General features: G+C 50.2%; 2 protein-coding genes across 2 annotated transcripts; one reads left to right on the top strand and one right to left on the bottom strand.

Moving 5' to 3' along the window:
- Window positions 1-334: 334 nt before the first annotated feature.
- LOC124660216 (probable metal-nicotianamine transporter YSL18) lies at window positions 335-2,929 on the top strand. Its single transcript, XM_047198009.1, has 6 exons — window positions 335-668; window positions 765-931; window positions 1,027-1,124; window positions 1,267-1,401; window positions 1,508-1,697; window positions 1,808-2,929. Exons 1-6 carry the CDS (start codon window positions 335-337, stop codon window positions 2,927-2,929), a joined length of 2,046 nt encoding a protein of 681 aa, XP_047053965.1.
- Window positions 2,930-3,562: 633 nt separating this feature from the next.
- LOC124667766 (sorting and assembly machinery component 50 homolog A-like) lies at window positions 3,563-9,219 on the bottom strand. Its single transcript, XM_047205018.1, has 4 exons — window positions 8,722-9,219; window positions 6,818-7,300; window positions 4,202-4,717; window positions 3,563-4,109 (listed from the first exon to the last, which is right to left on the bottom strand). The coding sequence occupies exons 1-4, from the start codon at window positions 9,217-9,219 to the stop codon at window positions 4,029-4,031; spliced, it is 1,578 nt and encodes a 525-aa protein (XP_047060974.1). The 3' UTR covers window positions 3,563-4,028.
- Window positions 9,220-22,216: the final 12,997 nt, after the last annotated feature.

Here is a 22,216-nt window from a genome sequence, read left to right as displayed (position 1 = left end):
TTTTTTGGCACACACTAGGGGCAAAAAGGACGAGGTACCTCTCACTGATGCTCAACTTCATGTAAACAAACTTAAGGCAGTGCTCTCTGGTGTAGTGTGGATTACATGCGGGGAGTATTAGCCGTGGATGCGTGAATGCGTCTATATAAAAGGGCGGACTGCTCCGACATACCACTACCATTAGGCATTAGCGCGTCAATAATAGTAACGACAGAAGCAAACGATGTAGCGTATCTGCCTCTCATTTTTCCTTCGCCCCTCCCTCCACGTACGTCCCTCCACAAAAAACTCAATTACATGCATGTTTAACCTGCGGGATCAACGAAGAGAATCAATGGAGTCTATCGGCGACCCAAGGGAGGGGCCGTCGACGGAGCGGGCGTTCGAGGATCAGCCGCTCCCGCCATGGTGGCAGCAGGTGACGCTGCGCGCCGTGGTGGCGAGCCTGGCGCTGGGCATGGTCTTCAGCGGCGTCATGATGAACCTGGTGTTCACGTCCGGGATCATCCCCACGCTCAACATCTCCGCCGGCCTGCTCGGCTTCTTCCTCCTCAGGGCGTGGACGCGCCTGCTCGACCAGCTCGGCGTGTCCTACAGCCCCTTCACCCGCCACGAGAACGCCGTCGTCCAGACCTGCGTCGTCGCCTGCGCCAGCATGACGTACAGCGGTATGCATTCTTCTTCGCGACGCGACGTCGTCGACCATGATGAGTCCATTCGATAGATTCCTTGATTCTGTGTGTGTTTTTGACGTTGTTAATTAGGGGGATTCGGGTCGTATTTGCTGGCCATGGACCATAGGACGGCGGAGAAAATTAACACCGGAGAATTCGTCGGGAAGAACGTCAGCGAGCCGACGTTCCCTCGGATGATGGCATACTACTTCCTTGTCAGCTTCGTCGGCCTTCTCGCTATTGTCCCAATGAGGAAGGTATGTACGACTGGACGTCCGTGCCGATCAAAGATAGAATTAACACCATGAACGTGTAATCATAGCTCGGGCTGATGCGGGCGATTAATGTATAGACGATGATCATCCGCCACCGGTTGACGTTTCCAAGCGGCTCGGCTACGGCTCACCTCATCAACAGCTTCCATACCCCTAATGGAGCGATGCAAGCAAAGTAAGCAACTATGGTTTTCACATGAAACTGATCAATGTCGGCAGGAATTGGGGAGAAATTGGACTCGAAAGCTAGAGAATGGCTGGTCCATGTCCCTGTCTGTTTGCTGGGTGGATTACTTTATTGATGTTTCTGACTACAGGAAGCAAGTGTCGCTCATGATCCGGTCGTGCCTGGGAAGCTTGTTCATGTCCATTTTCCAGTGGTTCTACACCGGAGGACCTCATTGTGGCCTCACCGCCTTCCCGTCGTTTGGGCTACAAGCCTTCAATCGTGGGTAATTGCCTGCAAGTTGCATTCCAACCATTCGAAGAATTGAATTCACATCACACGAGAATTACTTGTGTTGAAACGTGGTAGCTTGATTTATCTGATGCTTGCAGCTTCTACATCAATTTGAATGGAACATACGTGGGTGTCGGCATGATCAGCCCTTACCTGATAAACATCTCCATGCTCGTTGGGGCCATCATCTCCTGGGGGGTCATGTGGCCGTACATCGAAACCAAAAAGGGCAGCTGGTATGCCGCCGATCTCCAGGAAAGCAGTTTACGGGGCATCAACGGGTACAAGGTGCTGACAGTTAGACTCGGAAGCTAGAGAATGGCTGGTTCATATTCATATGCCGATTGTTGAATGTTGATGGAAAAGCTCGCTTAATCTGAGATCGATCGAATGAACAGGTGTTTGGTGCCATAGGCATGATTCTTGGCGATGGCATCTTCCAGCTTGTGGTGATCTTGGTGAAGACCCTGCAGACCATGCGCAACCACCAGCGGGAGGCTGCGGAAACGCTGAGGTCCTTCTCCGACGTGGACGCCATTCCACGCAACGTGCTCAGCTTCGACGACCGCCGCAGGACGCAGGTGTTCCTCCGGGAACACATCCCGAGCACCTTCGCCGTCTGCGGCTACGCCGTCCTGGCGTCGCTGTCCACCGTCGCCATCCCGCACATCTACAGCCAGGTGCGCTACTACCACGTCGCCACCGCGTACCTGTTCGCGCCCCTCCTGGCCTTCTGCAACGCCTACGGCACGGGCGTCGCCGAGACCAACTTCTCGGCGCAGTACAACAAGCTGGTCATCCTGCTGTTCGCGTCGTGGATCGGCATCAAGAACGGCGGGGTCGTGGGGAGCCTCGTCATCTGCGGCATCGTGTCGTCCATCGTCTCCACCGCCTCCGACTTCATGTCGGACTTCAAGACGGGGTACCTCACGCTCACCTCGCCGCGCGCGCTCTTCGTCAGCCAGGTCGTCGGCACCGGGATCGGCTGCATCATCAACCCGGCCATATTCACCGTGTTCCACCATTTCTACGAGGACATGGGGAACAAGATCTACCAGGTGCCGCTGGCCAAGATCTACCGCGCCATCGCCGTGCTCGGCGTCGGCGACCTCGAGCTGCCCAGACACTGCCTTGCCATGAGCGTCTCCTTCTTCGCCCTGGCGCTGGTCGTCTGCGCGCTGCGGGAGGTGGCCGCGCACTGCAGGTGGCGCGCGCAGCACTACATCCCGAGCATCACCGGCATGGCCATGTCGTTCCTGCTGGTCCCGGCGGTGGCCATCGACATGTGCGTGGGGAGTCTCATACTCTACCTGTGGGCTAGAACGGACAAGGACGGCGCGCAGGTGTTCGGGCCGGTGCTCGCGTCCGGGCTCATATGCGGGGACGGCCTCTTCTCCATCCCCTACGCGCTGCTCGCCAGATACGACGTCACGCCGCCCATTTGCATAAGGTTTGTGGCTCGAGAACAAAACGAGAAGCTGGACGCGTACCTTGCCACTGTACTTCCAAAATCCCGATGAAGGCTATCTCATCCATACCCTTACAACACGCCTGACCTGTAAATTTTGCCATGATATGATATTAAGTCGGGACTTAGTGGTAGCATGTAAGCTCAACACTTCGCAATTACTGATCTTTCAGACAGAGTGAATCGACTTCTTTGCGACATCTCGAGCATTAAAAATTTAAGAGCCAGTTTTCCAAAATGGGATCTGTAGCACCACAAAGCAAAGCCAAGAGTGACCATGAGGCTATCTGCCATCTTTTATGTCATTGAATCAGGTGGTCAATGCTAGCTTGTATGCACATGAGACTGGGGGAGTCAAACCGTCAAGAGTTTCTTCAAAACTAACGAAAGAACCCTTATGCATTGTGCAACTATTTTGTGCTCTCGGGTCTACAGTATGCACGGTTTGGCATGGAGCATTTCTTCAGAACGGCACCACATGAAAACAAGTGCCAACATGTACAAAGGTCGCATCCATCTCAGTAAAAATGCTCAAATATGTAAAGCATGCATACAAGAGTTACGGGTGTCTCCAACTCTCCATGGAATAGGCATCTTGCTAACACGCATTAATCTAGAGTACTAAAGTATCAACCACCAAATTTAAGGTACCGCCGTCAGGGCTATGGCATCTGATGTGCCAAAGTGACAACTTGGAGACAGATCAACACCATGAAAAGGTAATCTCCCAGAAGTAGACACAGCATCTAACAACCTTCCGATTCTCAGGCGTACCACGAGAAATCAAATGCGTGCCATGTTCTCCAACTCTTCATGGAATAGAAATCTTGCTAACACACATTAATCTACTACTAAGTATCAACCACCACATTTAAAGAGTCGTCATCAGGGTTATGGTATGGTATCTGATGTGCCCAAGCGACAGCTCGGAGACATATCAATACGATGAAAGGTAATCTTCCAAAAAGAGGAGTTTGCGACTCAGCAACTAACAACCTTCCAAGTCTCCGGCATACTATGAGAAACCAAAAAAACAACTTGATGATGAATGGACTGATCTCCTGTTTCTTAAACGGCTGATTCAGCAAAGAAGCTGGTGAAATATTCTTCAACAGGCAAGGAGAAGTTGCTGCATTGATCACAAAGGTCTATTACGGTACAGAGATACTAAACTGAATTCCAGTCTCTCCACGATCATGCTCACGTTTCTTCAAAATATAACAGTAATTTATCTGGAAAAAAAAGCAAAAGAGCATGGATTAGTCACCAAATAAACATCAATGTTTGCATACAGTGAAAGACTGGGGCCTAATAAAGAATTTACCTCCAGCCGGAAAAGGTTGGTTGGCAGTACAATGCCAATACCAGCAGAGCTTCTGAATGTCCGCCGAAACTCAGGAAATGAAAAATTCTTATACTCACTCTCAGACAGCTTGGCAAGATTTCCAGCAGAAAGAAATGCATGACCATGTATTCCAGTATCTTTGAACAGCTTTATAGGCAAATCAAAGGACAGATCAGCAAAGGCATATACAGCAAGATCACCTCCCAAGTAATCCCTCCCTGGAGAGGCAGCAGAATCGTCTGTAGCAGAGCCGCTTGGGACAAACCTCCGTGGTTCTGATGGGCCAACTCCTCTTGTTTCGAAACCCAGCAGAGATGATAGCCTACCAAGGCTGCATACGGGAGAAGAACGGCCTCCAAGGTAAAATCTATCAGGGACAGGTGAAGATAATTCCATAAATCCTCTGCCCAATGGTAGAATCACCCCTGCTGATATGCCAAGATTCAGGGCAGCGTTGTAAAATCCAAATGGAACAGCCCCGCGAACATCAAACTCCTGCAGCAAAGAAAGCAAGGATGTTTGCTAAGAAAATATTATCAAGCCATGCATGTATCTGGAACATTATCTGATAAACTACAAACACACAAAGTTGCATCCCTTTCAACTACATCCTTCTACCTCATCCTGTTGACGGGCTATCTATACCGATGTCTTGAGGGAGGACATAGTGCCAACAAGCATGGTCCTTGTAGTGTATAGTATGACTCAAGGAGGTCCTAAGCAGGTATCAACTTAATTGGTCAAGTCAGAGCATAAGCGTATCTACCCATATTCAATTGTCATCTTAGTCTTGCATTCCCAGGATTGTTTCTACACATATCACATTCATGCAGTTCATATGGCTTTTATTAGATTGGGTAAAAGGGGCCAGCAACTTCCTCTTGACCGATGGAACGGGAGAACTTCACATAAGGTGATACTCGTCTTTACAATAAGAACAGCTATGAAGCACGGAAATAATCATACGCCCTGGGTCTAGCTCTTAGCTATAGACAGCTGTTAGGACAATACTACTCACCAATTATAATAAATGGTCAACAGGCAAGCGGGCGGTCCGTATGGTAAGCAGAGTAGAGTGAACCAAGTTTGGATGTTCAGCGGTCATGAGAAAAGCAAAAAAACAGGAGCCCCGCACATGCAAATCTCAAGATGTTCGCATGTGCACTGTTAACAGAATTTCCTCTGCTCTATGTGCAGCCAAAATTGAGCATTGAAAAATTCACAACTGAACAAAATTAGCAATGTTTCTGTATCCTAACAACAATAACAACTGATTGTCTTGACAAATTAAAATATAAATTGCCATGAGCTACTATGGTATGTCAATCAGAACGAAATATCTCCAAGCACATGTATCAACGACGAAAAACATACTCCTAGTTAGTTTAGATACATTAAACTCTAATATACATTTTTTCCATAATGCACATGTGCATCCATTTCTAATGCATTACTCAATATAAGTCATCCTGATATATCTAAAAGAGCACTGATTTTTCCAACAAAAGTAGAGCCAAATAACTGAAATACTTGTAATTACTAGGTATTGACACTGGCAAGGTCATTTACTGCCATTTACCAAACCATGGCAGGTACTCCCTCCGTCCCCTAATATATATAAGATGTTATTGCAACCAATATAGGCATCTTATATTATGGGACGGTGGGAGTATTACACAAAGAAAAAACAGTAATTAACTGCCTAATCAACATTCGTATGTACAATTTAGTTATCTACGGCCAATGGATTTCAAGTATCAAATGGATCTTGGCACAGTCATGGCAATGGTTGACTTGTTGATGGCATAAATTCTAACAATTGCTTTTGGAAGGTTTGGTTATGTACTTATGTTCTCTATTGTTATAAGTGCAAATACAAATTTGACATGACTTATGCCTTCAAGACTATGGTCCATTAGCAGAAAAGTGTTTGTGAGTTAGATACATATTCCTTTTTGATTACTCAAACGTCAAACTATGCTGTTCATATTATTTTAACCTCGGCATCTATATGTTGTCGTGTTGTTTCAGTTACCCCCTCCCTCTCTGTCTGACATACCTAGTTGCAGTATATTCTGCATTTCCACTGGCAAATAAAATTTAATAAAGAAAAGAGAACAAATGTCTATTCTCATTATCCCTGGACCCCTCATCCGCTCTTTTAAACATCACGCTCCATATGCTTTTACAGGGAATAACTAATTCACTATGTCAAAAAAGAAAACTGTAAGGAGACCCCTACAATATAACTAGAAAACCAAATCTGCGTCCATGAGGGCTTGAAACCAGGTTGGGGGTTTGTACATCCACTGCTCCAACCACTTCCATTCACCAAGTTAAGAGTCTCCATGAAAGCTCTTGGATTATTTGATCTAACAGTGCAATTTAGTCAAATAATAATGCTAGTGCAGTAACTATAAAGCACATTGCTGGAGTAGGCACATTACTTCACAGGTAACTTAGAGAGGACATCAAATACAAACCAGAACAAATGATAGATACAAATAATCAGCAAATTAGAAACAAAATATGCAACCCCCACAAAGTAGACAAACTGCATTGAAGATTAACAAAAGAAGTTGGTTGTGGAAGAACCTGGCGGAAGAATCTTAGTCCTTTTCTGTCCCATAAACCGCCAAGTTGAGAAGTTGAGACAAATGCATATCCTTTTGTCGGCCGGAGTTCTGAATCCCTTTGATCTATTTTATATGTATATCTCAATGCAGAAAGCAGATTGTGTCCTAACTGCCTTCTTACGGACTTTGATGCCATTTGTGAGGGATCACTTAAGGTACGCCCTGTCAGATCGTAAGACAAATCATGGTGCCTGGTTGAAAGTAAGCCAAATGAAAGGCCAAGCAGACGCTCCTTGTATGATGAAAGTTCCAGCCAATCTTGGGAAAGTACTGATGCCCGAGCTGTCAAGGGTGTTGGTATAGATTTCAATCTTGGAAGGCACACTCCAATGCCTAGCTCTGGTGACTGATGCCATCCATATGCTCCTGAAGCTTTCCAGATGTCCCCATAACCAAACAGGTTCCTCAATTTGAGCGACCCTTCAAGTGACCCTGATCTTGCCTAAACATGAGCACCATGTGTGAAAACACTTCAGATACTGAATGCAATACTAATGGAAAGCATGTATTAATCAAAACTTCAAATGCATTCTTCTACCCTTAGGGTGTTAACGCTAAGAGCCATGTATTTCACCAACAGAATAAGATGTCTGCATGGTTTTGTTTCTAAATGTTGAGTGCTGCCAAAATGATTATCGTTTGACAAATCAAGCTCCACAAAAACATTTGGAGAAATATGTCTTCACATGATTTGTTCAAAACAGCTTTCCAATATAGGCTGCAAGTGTTGATTGGTGTGAGTTGTAAACAATGTTTTTCAATTGTTTTTGCCTGTTGTGTTTTCTTACTGAAAATCAAGACTGGGGTTCCACACACCATGAGATTGGGAAAGAAAAAAATGAACACTGAATTTTCTAGTGTCAATGTCACCATATTTCGGAAATAACTTGTATTGTGGTGACCAAGAGGCTCTAGTTAAATGACAGTAAAAAACTTCCAGCGAGTTCGAGAACGAATCAATCACTAAAGCATGTTCTGTATCGCCACCTCTGTTCTCCATCTTATCAATTGAATAGTCTGGAACAGTCCCTAGTATTGCACATCAACAACGTAGCAAGCTAAGAGACAGAGATAAGTAATTCAGCCTCGTTACAAGGAAAATACATTATAAAACTATGACAAAAGTCAACAGCCAGGATATATGCATTCTTATCGACAATAGTTAATGGTTTTCTTGAATAAGGCATAACTGCATGCTTCACTCAGGACAATAATTGGTAATAAATGGCTGATATAAAATAGCGGCAAAGAATTGAGCAACTGTCACCACAGTGATAAATGTTTATGTATAATGCAATAAGCGACCTTATATATTTATTCAGAAAACCAATATAATCATTTGCAAATGGTAGGGGACATATGCTAAATTTAGGTGGGTGTGCACCAAAGCAACCTAAAGAAGACTCTGGGCATCAAAAACTGCCTCTTTAGAAACCAAATAACATGTCATTACCGATTACTGCTACCCTTTCTCCCTCTCATTCTACAAACACAGCTATGCAACATAATGGAACTGTAACAATCATGTGCTCCAGTATGCTGCTTGAGCGGCCTTGATTTAGAACGCTATATTCAAGAAAATGATATCAGCGAGATGGCACAGCGCAATAACTGAAGTTCACACATAGTACCAATTCTAAATCACAGCAAAATTTTGCCATGGTACATAATTCCACGCAGCTTTCTTTTACCAATACATGGCCAACTGAATAAACAACAAAGTGAGTGCATTTGTGCTGCAAATTTGCATCCATATGCAAACCAGCAGACAACAACAACTATTGCAAAAAGTATGCAACTTTGCTAGTTCTGGCCGGCCAACTAACAAGGAAAAGACGATTGAGCAAATCAGAGATTATTCACCTGTGCTCTGGAGTAGCAGACGAAGCCAAATCCACCGAAGGTGCCCGCCTCCACGACTTGGATGAGGACGTTAGCGGTGCCAGGCAACTCGTGCGGGCCGGCGTCGAGGGTGATGCAGACAGATTCGAACACGTCGAGGCGGCGCAGCAGCGCGCTGGCAAGGGTGGAGGCACGCACCAGGTCCTGCACGGTGCCGGCGGAGCGGAGGAGGTCGGCGACCTCCGCCTCGATGAGCTCGGCGCGGGTCTTGAAATTTCCCTCGATGATGATGTCGTGGACGCGGATGCCGACCGGCTCGGCATACAGGCGACGGAGCACGGCCCGCTCCCTCTCCTCGTACGCCGCCGGCCCGTCCAGCTCCTCCGCGTCGCCGTCCTCCTCCTCGAAATCGACCTCACCATGGTCAGGCTGGTCCGGGGACCCGCTGGATACCTCCGGGGGCTCGTGGGGAACGGTGTCCGGGGCTTGCTCGGCGGTGGAATCCCCGGCAATCGCCATGGCTGGGGTTTCGGACGAAAAGTGGGAATGGAATCTTGCTGGTTGTGGCGAGGGTTTTAGAAGGCTGTCTGTATACTGGGCCTCGTACATCCACTCGTGGGCCTAGCTCGGTCTTAAACTGGCATGCTGTGAGCCTGTGACGCCTTGACCTCTCGATTGCCTTGGTCCAATGGTCCATCTTGATGGATTTTTTCTTTTTTTTTTGAGAATATCTTGATCGAAGTTGGAACCATGTATATATACACAGTACTGATATGAAATTGATTTCTAACGTGTCCACAGATTTGCAATTAGCATTCAGTAACCACAAACAACATCCTGCACATCTACAGCCAGTTGCTACCACTTCACCATTCCTTAAAATAAGCTTTGGCCCTATAATATATTAATATAGCAACGAATACAAGATAGAGACCATCGCTGGAGCAAACATCACATCAAATGCCAAAAGAAACAAAAGTCGAGTAAAGGAAAGCAAAGTTGACAAAGTTGGATCGACGAAAATGCTGATGATCCGCAACCGTTGCGCCCCCCCCCCCCCCCCCCCGGGGGGAATTCCCACCACGAGCTTAGCCCTCCGACGAAAGCAGCACCTTCAAGAAGGGATGCGACGATAACGATGCTGCTGTCTGGACAAATTCTAGGGTTTCCCCAGATATGCGGAAGTGTAGTGGGAAAGGGAAACCCCGATGCCCCTCAAGAAGGAATGGTAGCGCCCACGAGCGTCACCGCATCGGTGTCGGCCATCTGACAAGGATTTCTCCCGACCCCCAAAGACCCATGGCCCCGAACACTCCGTCACGCTCCGCGAACCTCGCCGCCCACTTACTCGCGCCACCACGGTCTTGCAACCACCACCGCCGTCTCACCGTGGCCCACTGACGAAGACCTATGAAACCGAGAGGAAGCAACCCGAGCCGAGGAGAGCCTGGATAGCAGCCACGCAGGAGGGCGCAACCTCCACCGCCGCCTGCCCCGCCAAGCCTGGCGGGCTCGTGAAGCTCCCATGGTCGCGCTGCAGTCCACGCGCCGCCGTCCTAGCCACACTCGGCACGAGAAGCTCCACCAGCCACCGGGAGCACACACCGGAATGCCAAACCTGGCCCTCCCAAGCCTAGATGGGGCCCAAAAGGGCCTAGATCTAGGCCATGACAGCGCCGCCGCTAGCCTCTGTGCCGCCCCGCCTCCATGTGGCTGTGTACCACGTCACCCGGCGCCGCTGCCACCCGGGAGGAGCGTAGCCGCCACCAAAACCTTGCCCACTGTTATCACCAGATTTTGGCCAAATCAGGAGATAGGCCGTAAGTGAGATGGGCTTGAAGGATATACGCGTGGAGGATCTCTGAAGCGGCCTTACACGAAGAGTTTGGGCTAAATTGCCCGTGTATCTGTATTTTATTAGATCACATCTTAGTTTAGAAGTTAGAGTTTAACCCGTGCACGGTTCGGTGCACGCCTGAATTAGAAAGTCCCCAGGACTATAAATATGTATCTAGGGTTTATGAAATAAACAACAATCAACGTTCACAACAAACACAAACCAGGCGCATCGCCACCCCTTCTTCGAGGGTTTCCTTCCGGGTAAGTGTTATCACCAGAATTTGACCAAGTCAGAGGTGGGCCGCGATCAAGATGGACATGAAGAATATATATATAAGGAATACGTGAATCGGCCCTTTATACCAAATTGGGCTTAATTGCCCGTGTATCTGTAACATATTAGATCGCATCTTAGTTTAGAGATAGAATCTTACTCGTGCACGGTTTAGTACACGCCCACATTAGAAAGTCCGCTGGACTATAAATATGTACCTAGGGTTTATGGAATAAACAACAACTCACGTTCAACCCCAAACAAACCAATCTCGGCGCATCGCCAACTCCTTCGTCTCGAGGGTTTCTATCAGGTAAGCGACATGCTGCCTAGATCGCATCTTGCGATCTAGGCAAGCACAAGCCCCACGTTGTTCATGCGTTGCTCGTCATCGAAGCGCTTTTGATGGCGAGCAACGTAGTTATCATAGATGTGTTAGGGTTAGCATTGTTCTTCGTTTAAGCATGCTTACGTAGTGCAACCCTTGCATATCTAGCCGCCCTCACACCTATCTCGGGTGTGGGGGCGGCACCCGCTTGATCATTATTTAGTAGATCTGATCCGTTACGATTGCTCCTTGTTCTACAAGGATTAGTTTAATATCTCGCAATAGTTAGGCCTTACAAAGGGGGAGGATCCAGTGGCACGTAGGGTGGCGTTCGCAAGTCCTAAACAGGATGTTCCGAGGATCAACTTCATGTTGGTTTTTAGGCCTTGTTTAGGATCGGCTTACGAGCACCGTGCGTGGCCGCGAGGCCCAACCCGGAGTAGGATGATCCGATTATGCGGTGAAAACCCTAAATCGTCGTAGATCTAATTAGCTTTATCTTGATCAAGCAGGACCACCAAGTATTCGTGCACCCCGTACGAATCATGGGTGGATCGGCTCTTTGAGCCGATTCACGAGATAACCCGAGAGCCGATCGAGGCTCGTATTTAACGTTTACATGTATGCCCTGCGGGAAACTAAGCGAGGCATCCCCATCACCTTCCCGACCAGGTATAGGTCAGGTGGCACGCCCTTGCACTTCGCATCGCCGCGTGTGACCGGAAGAGCATTGCGGGCCGTCGCTCGGAGGGGTCTCGGCCAGCCGCAGCTCTAGGCTCTTCCCGGCTCTACGGTGTTGACAAGGCCGCTGCCCGCCGGTGGGTTTTGGCGAGTCAACACATTCTGGCACGCCCGGTGGGACCAACGTCTACATCAACCACATCGCCATCTACATCTGAGATGGCGGACGGCACGCCAGTCACCTACGAGGAGCTGCCTGACGAGCTCAAGAAGCAATACAACGAGATCAAGGCCACCCTCGAAGCCGACCTCATCGGCTCTTTTCAGAGAACCCGTTCCCATGGCATCAGATGGAAGGGATTCTCACCGCAAGGGGCACTCGATGGGATAGACCTCTCGCCCCGTCGGAGGAACGCACCGAGGGGCTGCGGCGGGAGATCAACTACTTGGTGGCTCACTCGCTACATCGCCACTCCGAAAACTTGGTCAACGTGTTGGAGCGTGTCGGCTCGCGCGTAATCCAGGAGATCATGAGCCACCGGTACTCGCCGTCGGGACCAGCTCTCGGGACTCATCAAGGAGAGTTGCCATTCCGAGTCCCGTCCACCGCTGCCATATGCGTTGGCAGCACTCTGCTGAAGTGCCGACTACACCGGCATTCGTCGTCTACAAGATTGGTGGTGACCCTAGTGACTACCAGTTCTTGATCGAGGCGCCTAAGGAGATCCCTCAAGGATACGCGTGCACGTATGTGCCAGATTGTGGTAACTCGGGCACTCACAAACCAGGCCACAACATCGGGGACTCCGGCGTTGACAGGAGGAGCGTCGGCAACGCGAGCTTGAGAAGCGGACGTGGCTAACTAAGTACGCCACACCGACGAAACTCCCGAGCCCAGCTCCTGCAGGTTGGCTCGGAGCCGGAAAAGCAAACATGGCTGGCTAAGTACGCCACCCCGGCGAATCTTCGGAGTGCAACTCCTACGGCCAGACACGGCGGATCAGATCGGTACCATACCGAGAGACCAGTTCGGCATGGTGCCGAAAAGAAGGGCGATCGGCTATTCCAAGCCGTACCCCGACGATTACGAGATGATCCCGCTGCCACCTAAATATCGGCTCCCTGACTTCTCCAAATTCAGTGGATCAGATGGCTCCAGCTCCATCGAGCACGTCGGCCGATATTTGGCTCAACTAGGACCGGCTTCGGTGTCGGATCAGCTACGCGTGAGGCTCTTTTCACGGTCCCTCACGGGATCGGCTTTTGGATGGTACACCTCTTTGCCAGCAAACTCCATCCAGTCTTGGAAGCAATTGGAAGAACGAGTTCCATATGCAATACCATTCGAAGCTTCCGAGTCTAGCATTGCCGATCTAGCACAACTACGTCGAAGCGCGGAGAAACGGTGACAGAGTACATCCAGCGCTTCAGGAATCTTAGGAACCGATGTTATTCGGTTCGTATAACCGAAAAGGAAGCGATCGAGTTGGCGATAGCGGGACTTGCAACACGGCTCAAGGACATGGCCTCCCAAGCAGATTATCCCTCGGCCGGCGCACATGGTTCAGAAACTATCGGCATATGAACAGCGCCACCCGGACCTGTACCAAGACAAGTTCAAGCGTGCCATAGTCATGGTCGATACAGAGGAAGATGAAGTGCCTGCGGGAGACCAAGAAGTAGCAGTGGCTGAGTGGACTCGGGGAGGAACCCCCATGTCCTGCAAATGGGTAAAGCCACCAGGGCCGCCCAGGGGATTTGATTTTGACGTGACCAAGACTGAACAAATCTTCGACCTCCTGCTCAAGGAGAAACGAGTTGACGATTCTCGAAGGTCTCAAGTTCCCCACGGCGAAAGAGCTGAACGGAAAGCCGTATCGCAAATTCCACAACTCGCTCTCCCATGCCACCAACGACTGCGGGGTGTGGCGTCGGCACATCCAAGCGGCGATAGAGAAGGGGCGGCTAATTTTCAACCCAGTACGCCATGAAGGTCGACACCCAACCCTTCCCCGCCGTTAACATGGTGGAAGTCACCTACCCTGAGGGTTGCCAGCCAGGTCCCTCATTCAGCATCAACATGGTAGGACCTGGGAACCACTCTGGCAAAGATGGAGATGAGGGCAGCTGCTCTCATAGCAAGGATACAGAGGAGGCCGCTCCACGCGATCGGCTCCGTCATGATGGCAAGCGCTACGTCACGGAGGGAGAGGTGAAGAATATAAGATATCAGCGACCCCTCTCGATCACCTCCTCAACAAATATGTGAGTCGGTATGACCAACGCCGTCGAACCAACTATGATGATGAAGGAGATCGTCCGGCTAGAGAAGCCGGAAGACATCGTCGGCGAGGATCGCGATGAGGAGGAGCACGAGCGCCGTGCCACGGAAACATCAAGGGAGCAAGATGACAACGCCGGACACGGGACTGCCCCTTCTTCGGACACTGCCGGGATTCGGGAATGAGCCGATTGCCCACAATCGGCAATTGCCCGAATGCAACAAGAAGAAGAAGGAGGCAGCCAACGTGTCCGTGTTCGAGCGCCTAGGGCCTCTCCCGCCACAAAGCAAACGCGCTGAGTCACCTCGTTGGGCAGATCTTGAGGATTCGAGAAGACGAGGGAGAAGTAGAAGAAGACAGGTACCACCGGCCAAGGTGGTGCCCCGACGGACTCAGCCGTTCCCAAAAGCGCGGGGTTCGGCGATTGCGCGGCCTGGAGGAAGCCGAAAGGTTATACCTGCATACGCTAAGGAAGGCACGACCTGATCTGGCTGCAAAGGTTCAGCGAACCCTGGATGAAGAGGGTCGTCCACGGAAAATGGAGTGGCGCCCCAAAGGAAAGCCGATGATGAGACATCGGCTGGCACAAACATGGTACTCGTCTTGCCGACAGAGCTTAGTGCTCCACGACTCTACGGCGCACTCAAGGTGGACGACAGCAAGCGCATCAAGTCAGAGGTTGGGTTGGTTTTATCCAGCCTGACCAAGTAACAAGATTAAACCAATGAGCAAACCAGGCGAGGCTGATCCTTGTGATCGGCCCCAAAAATTATGAAGGAACGCTACGGAACCTTCAGACAGCGCTCAAATGGATATGGAGGCCGATTCCGGCAATCGGCCAAAATTACCTTCACCACATGTTCTGCTTGCGTTCAGCACCGATTTACTGAGCAGTGGCCACGTCGGCAGACGAGAGTCAGCGTGGATTTTTGCGAAGCCGACGTGCAAGTGCAGTGCCCTGGCTATCCATACAAGCCGATATCTGCAGTCATCCAGCAGGTATCGGCTCGGGGGGGCATATAATCAGATGAACGTGTGCAGATAAAACATGTGTGTACATGTGTGCAATGAAATACTGGGGGCCGATAGGGAAAAAATCGGTCAGTAAAAAAAAAAAACAAATTTTTTTACAGCCGATGCAAGGCCATCGACTTTAGTGGAATTATGCAATGTTTATCGAGTCTCCACCAAATCCAGACCAACGGTGGTGCCTTCTGTTGCCTCGAGGGAGTAAAACAATGGAAACTTCTTCAGCTGCTTCGAGCCGATCCGGGTTCCTGAACTTTTGTCAAGGATTTCCAATCTTTGGGGCTAGTTCAGCTGAAACGGAAGATTATCGGCTGTCGGAGGAAGAAAGAGGATCGGCTGTGGCGCATTCTCTCTGACGTTCTCGCCTCGAGTGAGGCTCGGGGGGCAGCAGGCTCGAGTAAGGCTCGGGGGGCAGCAGGCCTAGTGGATACTCTGTTTAAAGAACCGATGGGGATACCATCGGCTGATCCTTCATTGCAACCTTCTTCACAATGATGGGTACTGAAAAGGATTATTGGGTTTGGTTGGAAAAGTTCAAAGGTTTTCCTGAAGATCCTGCATTTTCCACCAGATTTAGAAAATCATCAGCTGAAGAAGAGAAGGGTGAATTTCAAAGGACCGATGCGGTGCGATCGGCTCATTACGCATTGGCAAAGGGGACGAATCGGCAAGGTCAGTAGAAGAGGGAATCGGCTCAATTAAACTCGAAGGAATCGGCAAAATCAAAATTGGGGAAAAGTTCTTCATTGATTAGATGAGATTTCTTACATAAAGAGCTAATTGCTCTCAAAAGGGAAATACTAGGGGATCCATTGCCCCATCTACTACTACGGCCCTATTCTAGAGGTCCTATCTATGGGCCATCAACGCCCTCGTCGTCGCCGTCATCGCCACTATCGGCGCTGCTCCCGGCGGGCTCGTCGTCGCTCCAATGGCCGCCGAGCGGGCCCTCGTTGTCTTCATCTTCTTCGTCGGCGTCGTCCTCGTCGGCCGTCGAAGTCGCTAAGATTGCCCGGCCAAGGGCAGAACCGCTTGGCCGGCGGCTCGTCGGAGGAGCTCTCGTCGTCGTCCTCCTCCTCCTCTTCCTGCTCCTCCTCCTCCCCGGAAGAGGTGAAGTCGCGAGGAGAAGGCGTCGTCGTCACTCTCCTCCTCCGTTTCCCCAACGGCGAGGAAGCGGAGGTCGCTCTCCCCGTCCGTCGAGGACTGGTCGTCCTCGGACCAGATGGAGAAGTCGTGGTCTGACTCCTCCCCGGCCGCAATGGCGCGGCGGGTGTTCGCCGCGTGGACCTCTGCCGGGTTGTACTCCGGCGTCGGCTCACGGGATGTGGAGGATTGGCTGGAAGGATCCGATGGAGCAGAGGAGGAGGAAGACATGGTGGTAGGAGGGCTTTTGGAGTGCTAATGCGGAGGAGATGCAGAGGAGAACTGTTCATGGCGGTTAAATAAAAGGGGATATAGTGGAAATTCAATGCCACAGCAGTTTCCGAGGAAGTGGTGCTTGAAAGAAAGAGAAAAGACTGCCAAGTCACGCGGGGAAGTTGAGAAGGCAAGTCATCATGGTGACGGATACTGCGACGGTTCTGCCACGACATGACCCGACGAAAGAAAGCGTAATGATTTTGGAAATGCTATTTCCAAAACCGAGGGGCATGTGTTATCACCGAATTTGACCAAGTCGAGAGGTGGGCCGCGATCAAGATGGACATGAAGAATATATATATAAGGAATACGTGAATCGGCCCTTTATACCAAATTGGGCTTAATTGCCCGTGTATACGTAACATATTAGATCGCATCTTAGTTTAGAGATAGAATCTTACTCGTGCACGGTTTAGTACACGCCCACATTAGAAAGTCCGCTGGACTATAAATATGTACCTAGGGTTTATGGAATAAACAACAACTCACGTTCAACCCCAAACAAACCAATCTCGGCGCATCGCCAACTCCTTCGTCTCGAGGGTTTCTATCAGGTAAGCGACAGGCTGCCTAGATCGCATCTTGCGATCTAGGCAGGACAAGCCCCACGTTGTTCATGCGGTGCTCGTCATCGAAGCGCTTTTGATGGCGAGCAACGTAGTTATCATAGATGTGTTAGGGTTAGCATTGTTCTTCGTTTAAGCATGCTTACGTAGTGCAACCCTTGCATATCTAGCCGCCCTCACACCTATCTCGGGTGTGGGGCGGCACCCGCTTGATCATTATTTAGTAGATCTGATCCGTTACGATTGCTCCTTGTTCTACAAGGATTAGTTTAATATACTGCAATAGTTAGGCCTTACAAAGGGGGAGGATCCGGTGGCACGTAAGGGTGGCGTTCGCAAGTCCTAAACGGGATGTTCCGAGGATCAACTTCATGTTGGTTTTTAGGCCTTGTTTAGGATCGGCTTACGAGCACCGTGCGTGGCCGCGAGGCCCAACTCTGGAGTAGGATGATCCGATTATGCGGTGAAAACCCTAAATCGTCGTAGATCTAATTAGCTTTATCTTGATCAAGCGGGACCACCAAGTATTCGTGCACCCGTACGAATCATGGGTGGATCGGCTCTTTGAGCCGATTCACGGGATAACCCGAGAGCCGATCGAGGCTCGTATTTAACGTTTACATGTATGCCCTGCGGGGAAACTAAGCGAGGCATCCCCATCACCTTCACGACCGGGTATAGGTCAGGTGGCACGCCCTTGCACTTCGCATCGCCGCGTGTGACCGAAGAGCATTGCGGGCCGTCGCTCGGAGGGGTCTCGGCCAGCCGCGGCTCTAGGCTCTTCCCGGCTCTACGGTGTTGACAAGGCCGCTGCCGCCGGTGGGTTTTGGCGGTCAACGGTAAGCATCATGCTGCCTAGATCGCATCTTGCGATCTAGGCGATGACACGTTTATTCGTCTACCTTGTGCTACTCGTGTTCGAAGCTTTGTTGATGGCGAGTAGCACTACCTATCTTAGGTGTTTTGGGGCTTGCATTGATGCTTTTCTTATGCACATCTGCTTAGCAATGCCGTCCCTTGACACCTAGCTGCCCTTACGCCTATCTGGGCGTAAGGGCGGCATCTTGCTTGTTCGATGCTTGGTAGATCCGATCTGTTATAGTTGATCCTTGTTCTTCAAGGATTAGTTTAATATCTGCATGATTAGGCCTTATGCTGGGGTTGGAGGATCCGGTAGCGCTAGGTGTTGTTTACCGTTCCTATAAGGGATGTTCCGGGAATTGACGTAATGTTGGTTTTTAGGCCTCTTCTAGGGATAGTTTGCATCATCTTTCGTGTCGCATAGGCCCAACTACGCGTAGGACGTTCCGGTTATGCGGTGAAAACCCTAAACTGTCGTAGATTGGTTTAGCTTTGTTTTGATCAAGCAGCATCCCCATGTCATTGCAAATTCAGCGTGAACCATGGGGCGATCGGCTCTTTGAGCCGATCCACAGGGCAACCTGAGAGCCGATAGGGCTCGTATTTAATGTTTACGTGTTTACCATGCAGGAACAATCAAAGCAATCTAACACCTTCCCCGATCGGGTCTAGGTCGGGTGGCACGCCTTGCAACCGCCAGGACGTGTGCAGGAAACTTGCGGGACGACGCGAGGTGCCAAGGTCCACTAAGCGGCCTTGGGAGCCTCCCGGCTCTTCGTGTTGCTTAACCACTGCTCGCCGGTGAGTTTTGGCAGGCAACACATTCTGGCACGCCCGGTGGGACCATCTTCGACAACATCCACGTCAACACCTGCGTCCGAGATGGCGGACGAACCGATCAAGTACGAGGATCTCCCTGCGGAGCACAAGAAGAAATACGATGAGCTGAAGGCCATCTGTGAAGCCGAGCTCATCGGCTCCTTTGAGAAGACCCGTTCGCACGGCATCAGGGTCAAAGGAGACACGCATCCGTTTCCTGGCATCAACATGGTGGATCTCAGCCACTCCATAAGGTGCGAGCCAGGGTTCTCTTTTAGTGTCGACATGGCAGGGCTTGTGAACCGCCATGGCGAAGATAAAGCAGAGAGCAGCCACTCCCGTGGCAAGGATAAAGAGGAGGCCGATCCACGCGACTGGCCCCATGACGATGATAGACGGTACCTAACCGAAGAGGAAGTGAGAAGCGTGCGGTATCAGCGTCCACTCTCCGCGCATCTCCTTAACAAATATGAACAGCAGTATGACCGACGTCGGCGCTACGACGTAGATGATGAGATATATCGCCGGTCTGATGTAGAGGACAGGAGGTATCATCGGCATGACAGAAACGCCAACGGGTACGAGCTTCACGCTAGAGGGAGGTCAAGGGAGCAAGATGACATGGATAGGCATTGGGACTGTCCTTTCTTTAAACATTGCTGGGACTCAGGAATGAGCCGATTGCCAACAATCGAGAACTGCCCGAGAATGCGGACAGCAAAGGAAGAGGACAAACAAGGTTTCAGTGTTCGAGCGTCTAGGACCTCTCCCGTCTCAGAACAAACGAGCTGAGTCATCTCAAGAAGAAGACTTTGAGGAGTCAGATGGTGAAGAAGATAGGTATCACCGGTCAAGGTGGTGCCCTGATGGACTCAGCCATTCTCAGAAGCGTAGGGTGCAGCGGCTACGAAACCTGGAGGAAGCCGAGGCACAGTACCTGTACACGTTGAGGAAAGCACGGCCCGATCTGGCCGTGAAAATTCAGCAAACATTGGATACGGTGGCGCGCCCGCTGAAGAAAGTGTGGCGCCCCAAACAGACAAAAGCCGATGCAGAGGCATCGGCTGATACAAACATGGTGTTCATACTCCCGTCAGAGTTTCGCGCTCCAAACGACGAAGATGTATCGGTGGCCCAATTCGACTGCGGTCCACGGCCAATTATCTTTGAGAAGCCACGGGATAGAAGTTACAGGCATTTGAAGGCCCTATACATGAGAGGTTATATCAATGGGCAGCCTGTCAGCAAGATGTTGGTTGATACCGGAGCGGCAGTCAACATAATGCCGTATTCCATGCTACGACGTTTAGGACACTCCAATGATGATCTGATCAAGACCAACGTCACATTAAGCGATTTCAACGGCCAAGCATCGAAGCAAAGGGTGTTCCGAATGTAGATCTTCGTAGACCGGAAAACCATACCTACCGCGTTCTTCATCGTCGACAGCAAAAGCAATTACGCTGTCTTGCTAGGAAGGGATTGGATTCACGCTAACTGTTGCATTCCGTCCACAATGCACCAATGCATCATACAGTGGGATGGAGATGAACTGGAGGTCGTTCAAGCGAGATGACTCAATCGAGATATCACTAGCTGCCATGAATGTTTGGGAGGCAGATGACCAAGAGCCGCTCTCTGGAATCAGTTTGGAAGGCTGTGAGCGCATCGAAGCTTCTAAAAATGGGGTGAGGCTGGTCTTATCTACCGGCCTGACATAGTAGCAAGGTCCAAGACGATGGACGAACGTGGCGAGGCCGATCCCAGCGATCGGCCCCAAAAAATGGAAAGCAAAAATCTCATCTCCAGCGTGTCACGTAGCTACAGTAAAAGATCAAGACGTGGTAAACCTTCACTAAGCATTCCAATGAAGAAGGAGGCCGATTCCAGCAATCGGCCAAAATTATCCTCGACATACGTTTTTTCCTGGGTTCAGCATTGATCTAGCAGGGAATGCCTGAAGAGCCGATACCCTCAATTACTTGAAAGAATCGGCTCGGGGGGCACTTAGATGGATAAGACACGAGGATATGAAGTTTGAAGTGGTTGTCAAATGCCCAGCAGCTCAAGATATATTCTTTGATGATGACAGGTATTGAAGTGTGGGGGCCGATGCATAAATCGGCCGTAAAAAATACAAATTTTTTAAGCATAGCCGATGCGCAGACATCGACTTAAGGATAGAAAGCCGATGCATGGCCATCGACTCAAGAGGTACAAACTGTTATAAGCAGAGGCCCAGTGGAGCAGTTGTCGAGTTACAAGGAGAGGCTCTACTGGATGAACTCCTTCTCAAGGCCCCCAACTCCTTCTGCAAATCCTCGAGTTCAGCAATGCCAGTATAAGTATGCAGATCAGGTTAAGGGTGAGTTACATCAGCCTGCCAAAGATGATGAGCCAATCTGATCAGCAAGACGCAAGAAGTGAACTGGAGAAGCTCGGGGGGCAGCTCACCCTGAAGGTCCTCTGCTCTGGGGAGCCGATTTTGTTGAAATCGGCTAGCTCTGCATTACGACTTGGAGGCCGATGGTGGCCCATTTGGCTGGGTCACTGCTGTTCTTGCCTTGATTGAGGCTCGGGGGGGCAACTGACTGCGTAGATACTCTGTTCTTAAGAAGCCGATTGAGATTTCATCGGCTGGCCCTCCATCATAATCTTCTTCAAAGGGATAGAGCAGGGTTAAAGAATATCACTGAGGAGATTTGCGAGCAGATGACGTCTGTTCTCCAGAGGTTTCGGCTTCAGCGTCAAGTCGTTTTAGCAGCTGTTCTGGGGCTCTCTTGAAGGCATTGGTCTTCCACATTGTCCACCAGAACTAAAAGTCATCGATCGAAGAAATGAAGGACTGATGCGTTGACATCGGCTTATTGGACATTGACCAAGTTTACGGTCACTCCTTAGTCGAACGATGAAGGGCGGATTATGAGGGACCGATGCGTTGTCATCGGCTCCTTGAGCATTAGCATAAAGGAAATCGGCAAAATCAGATTGGGGGAATTCTTCATTAATAAACGAGATTTCTTACATAAGGAGCTGATTGCCCTCAAAAGGAATTACTAGGGGATACATTGCCCCATCTACTACTACTAGCCCTATGCTGAAGATCCTATCTAGGGGTCGTTGCTGCCCTCGTCGTCATCGTCGTCGTCGCCGTTGTCGGCGCTGCTCCCGGCCGGCTCGTCGTCGCTGCTGTAGCGGCCGCCGGCAGGACCCTCGTTGTCCTCGTCCTCCTCGTCAGCGTCGTCGTCATCGCTGTCGAAGTCGCTGAGGTTCCCGGGCCAGGGGCAGAAGCGCTTGGCCGGCGGCTCGTCGGAGGAGCTGTCGTCCTCCTCCTCCTCCTCCTCATAAGTTGGCATCTTGCTTGTTCGATGCTTGGTAGATCCGATCTGTTATAGTTGATCCTTGTTCTTCAAGGATT

This window comes from Lolium rigidum, chromosome 6, assembly GCF_022539505.1.
Source record: "Lolium rigidum isolate FL_2022 chromosome 6, APGP_CSIRO_Lrig_0.1, whole genome shotgun sequence".
Taxonomy (NCBI): Eukaryota; Viridiplantae; Streptophyta; class Magnoliopsida; order Poales; family Poaceae; genus Lolium; species Lolium rigidum.
Note: the sequence above shows the minus strand (reverse complement) of the source record. Positions and strands in the feature narration are given on the sequence as shown.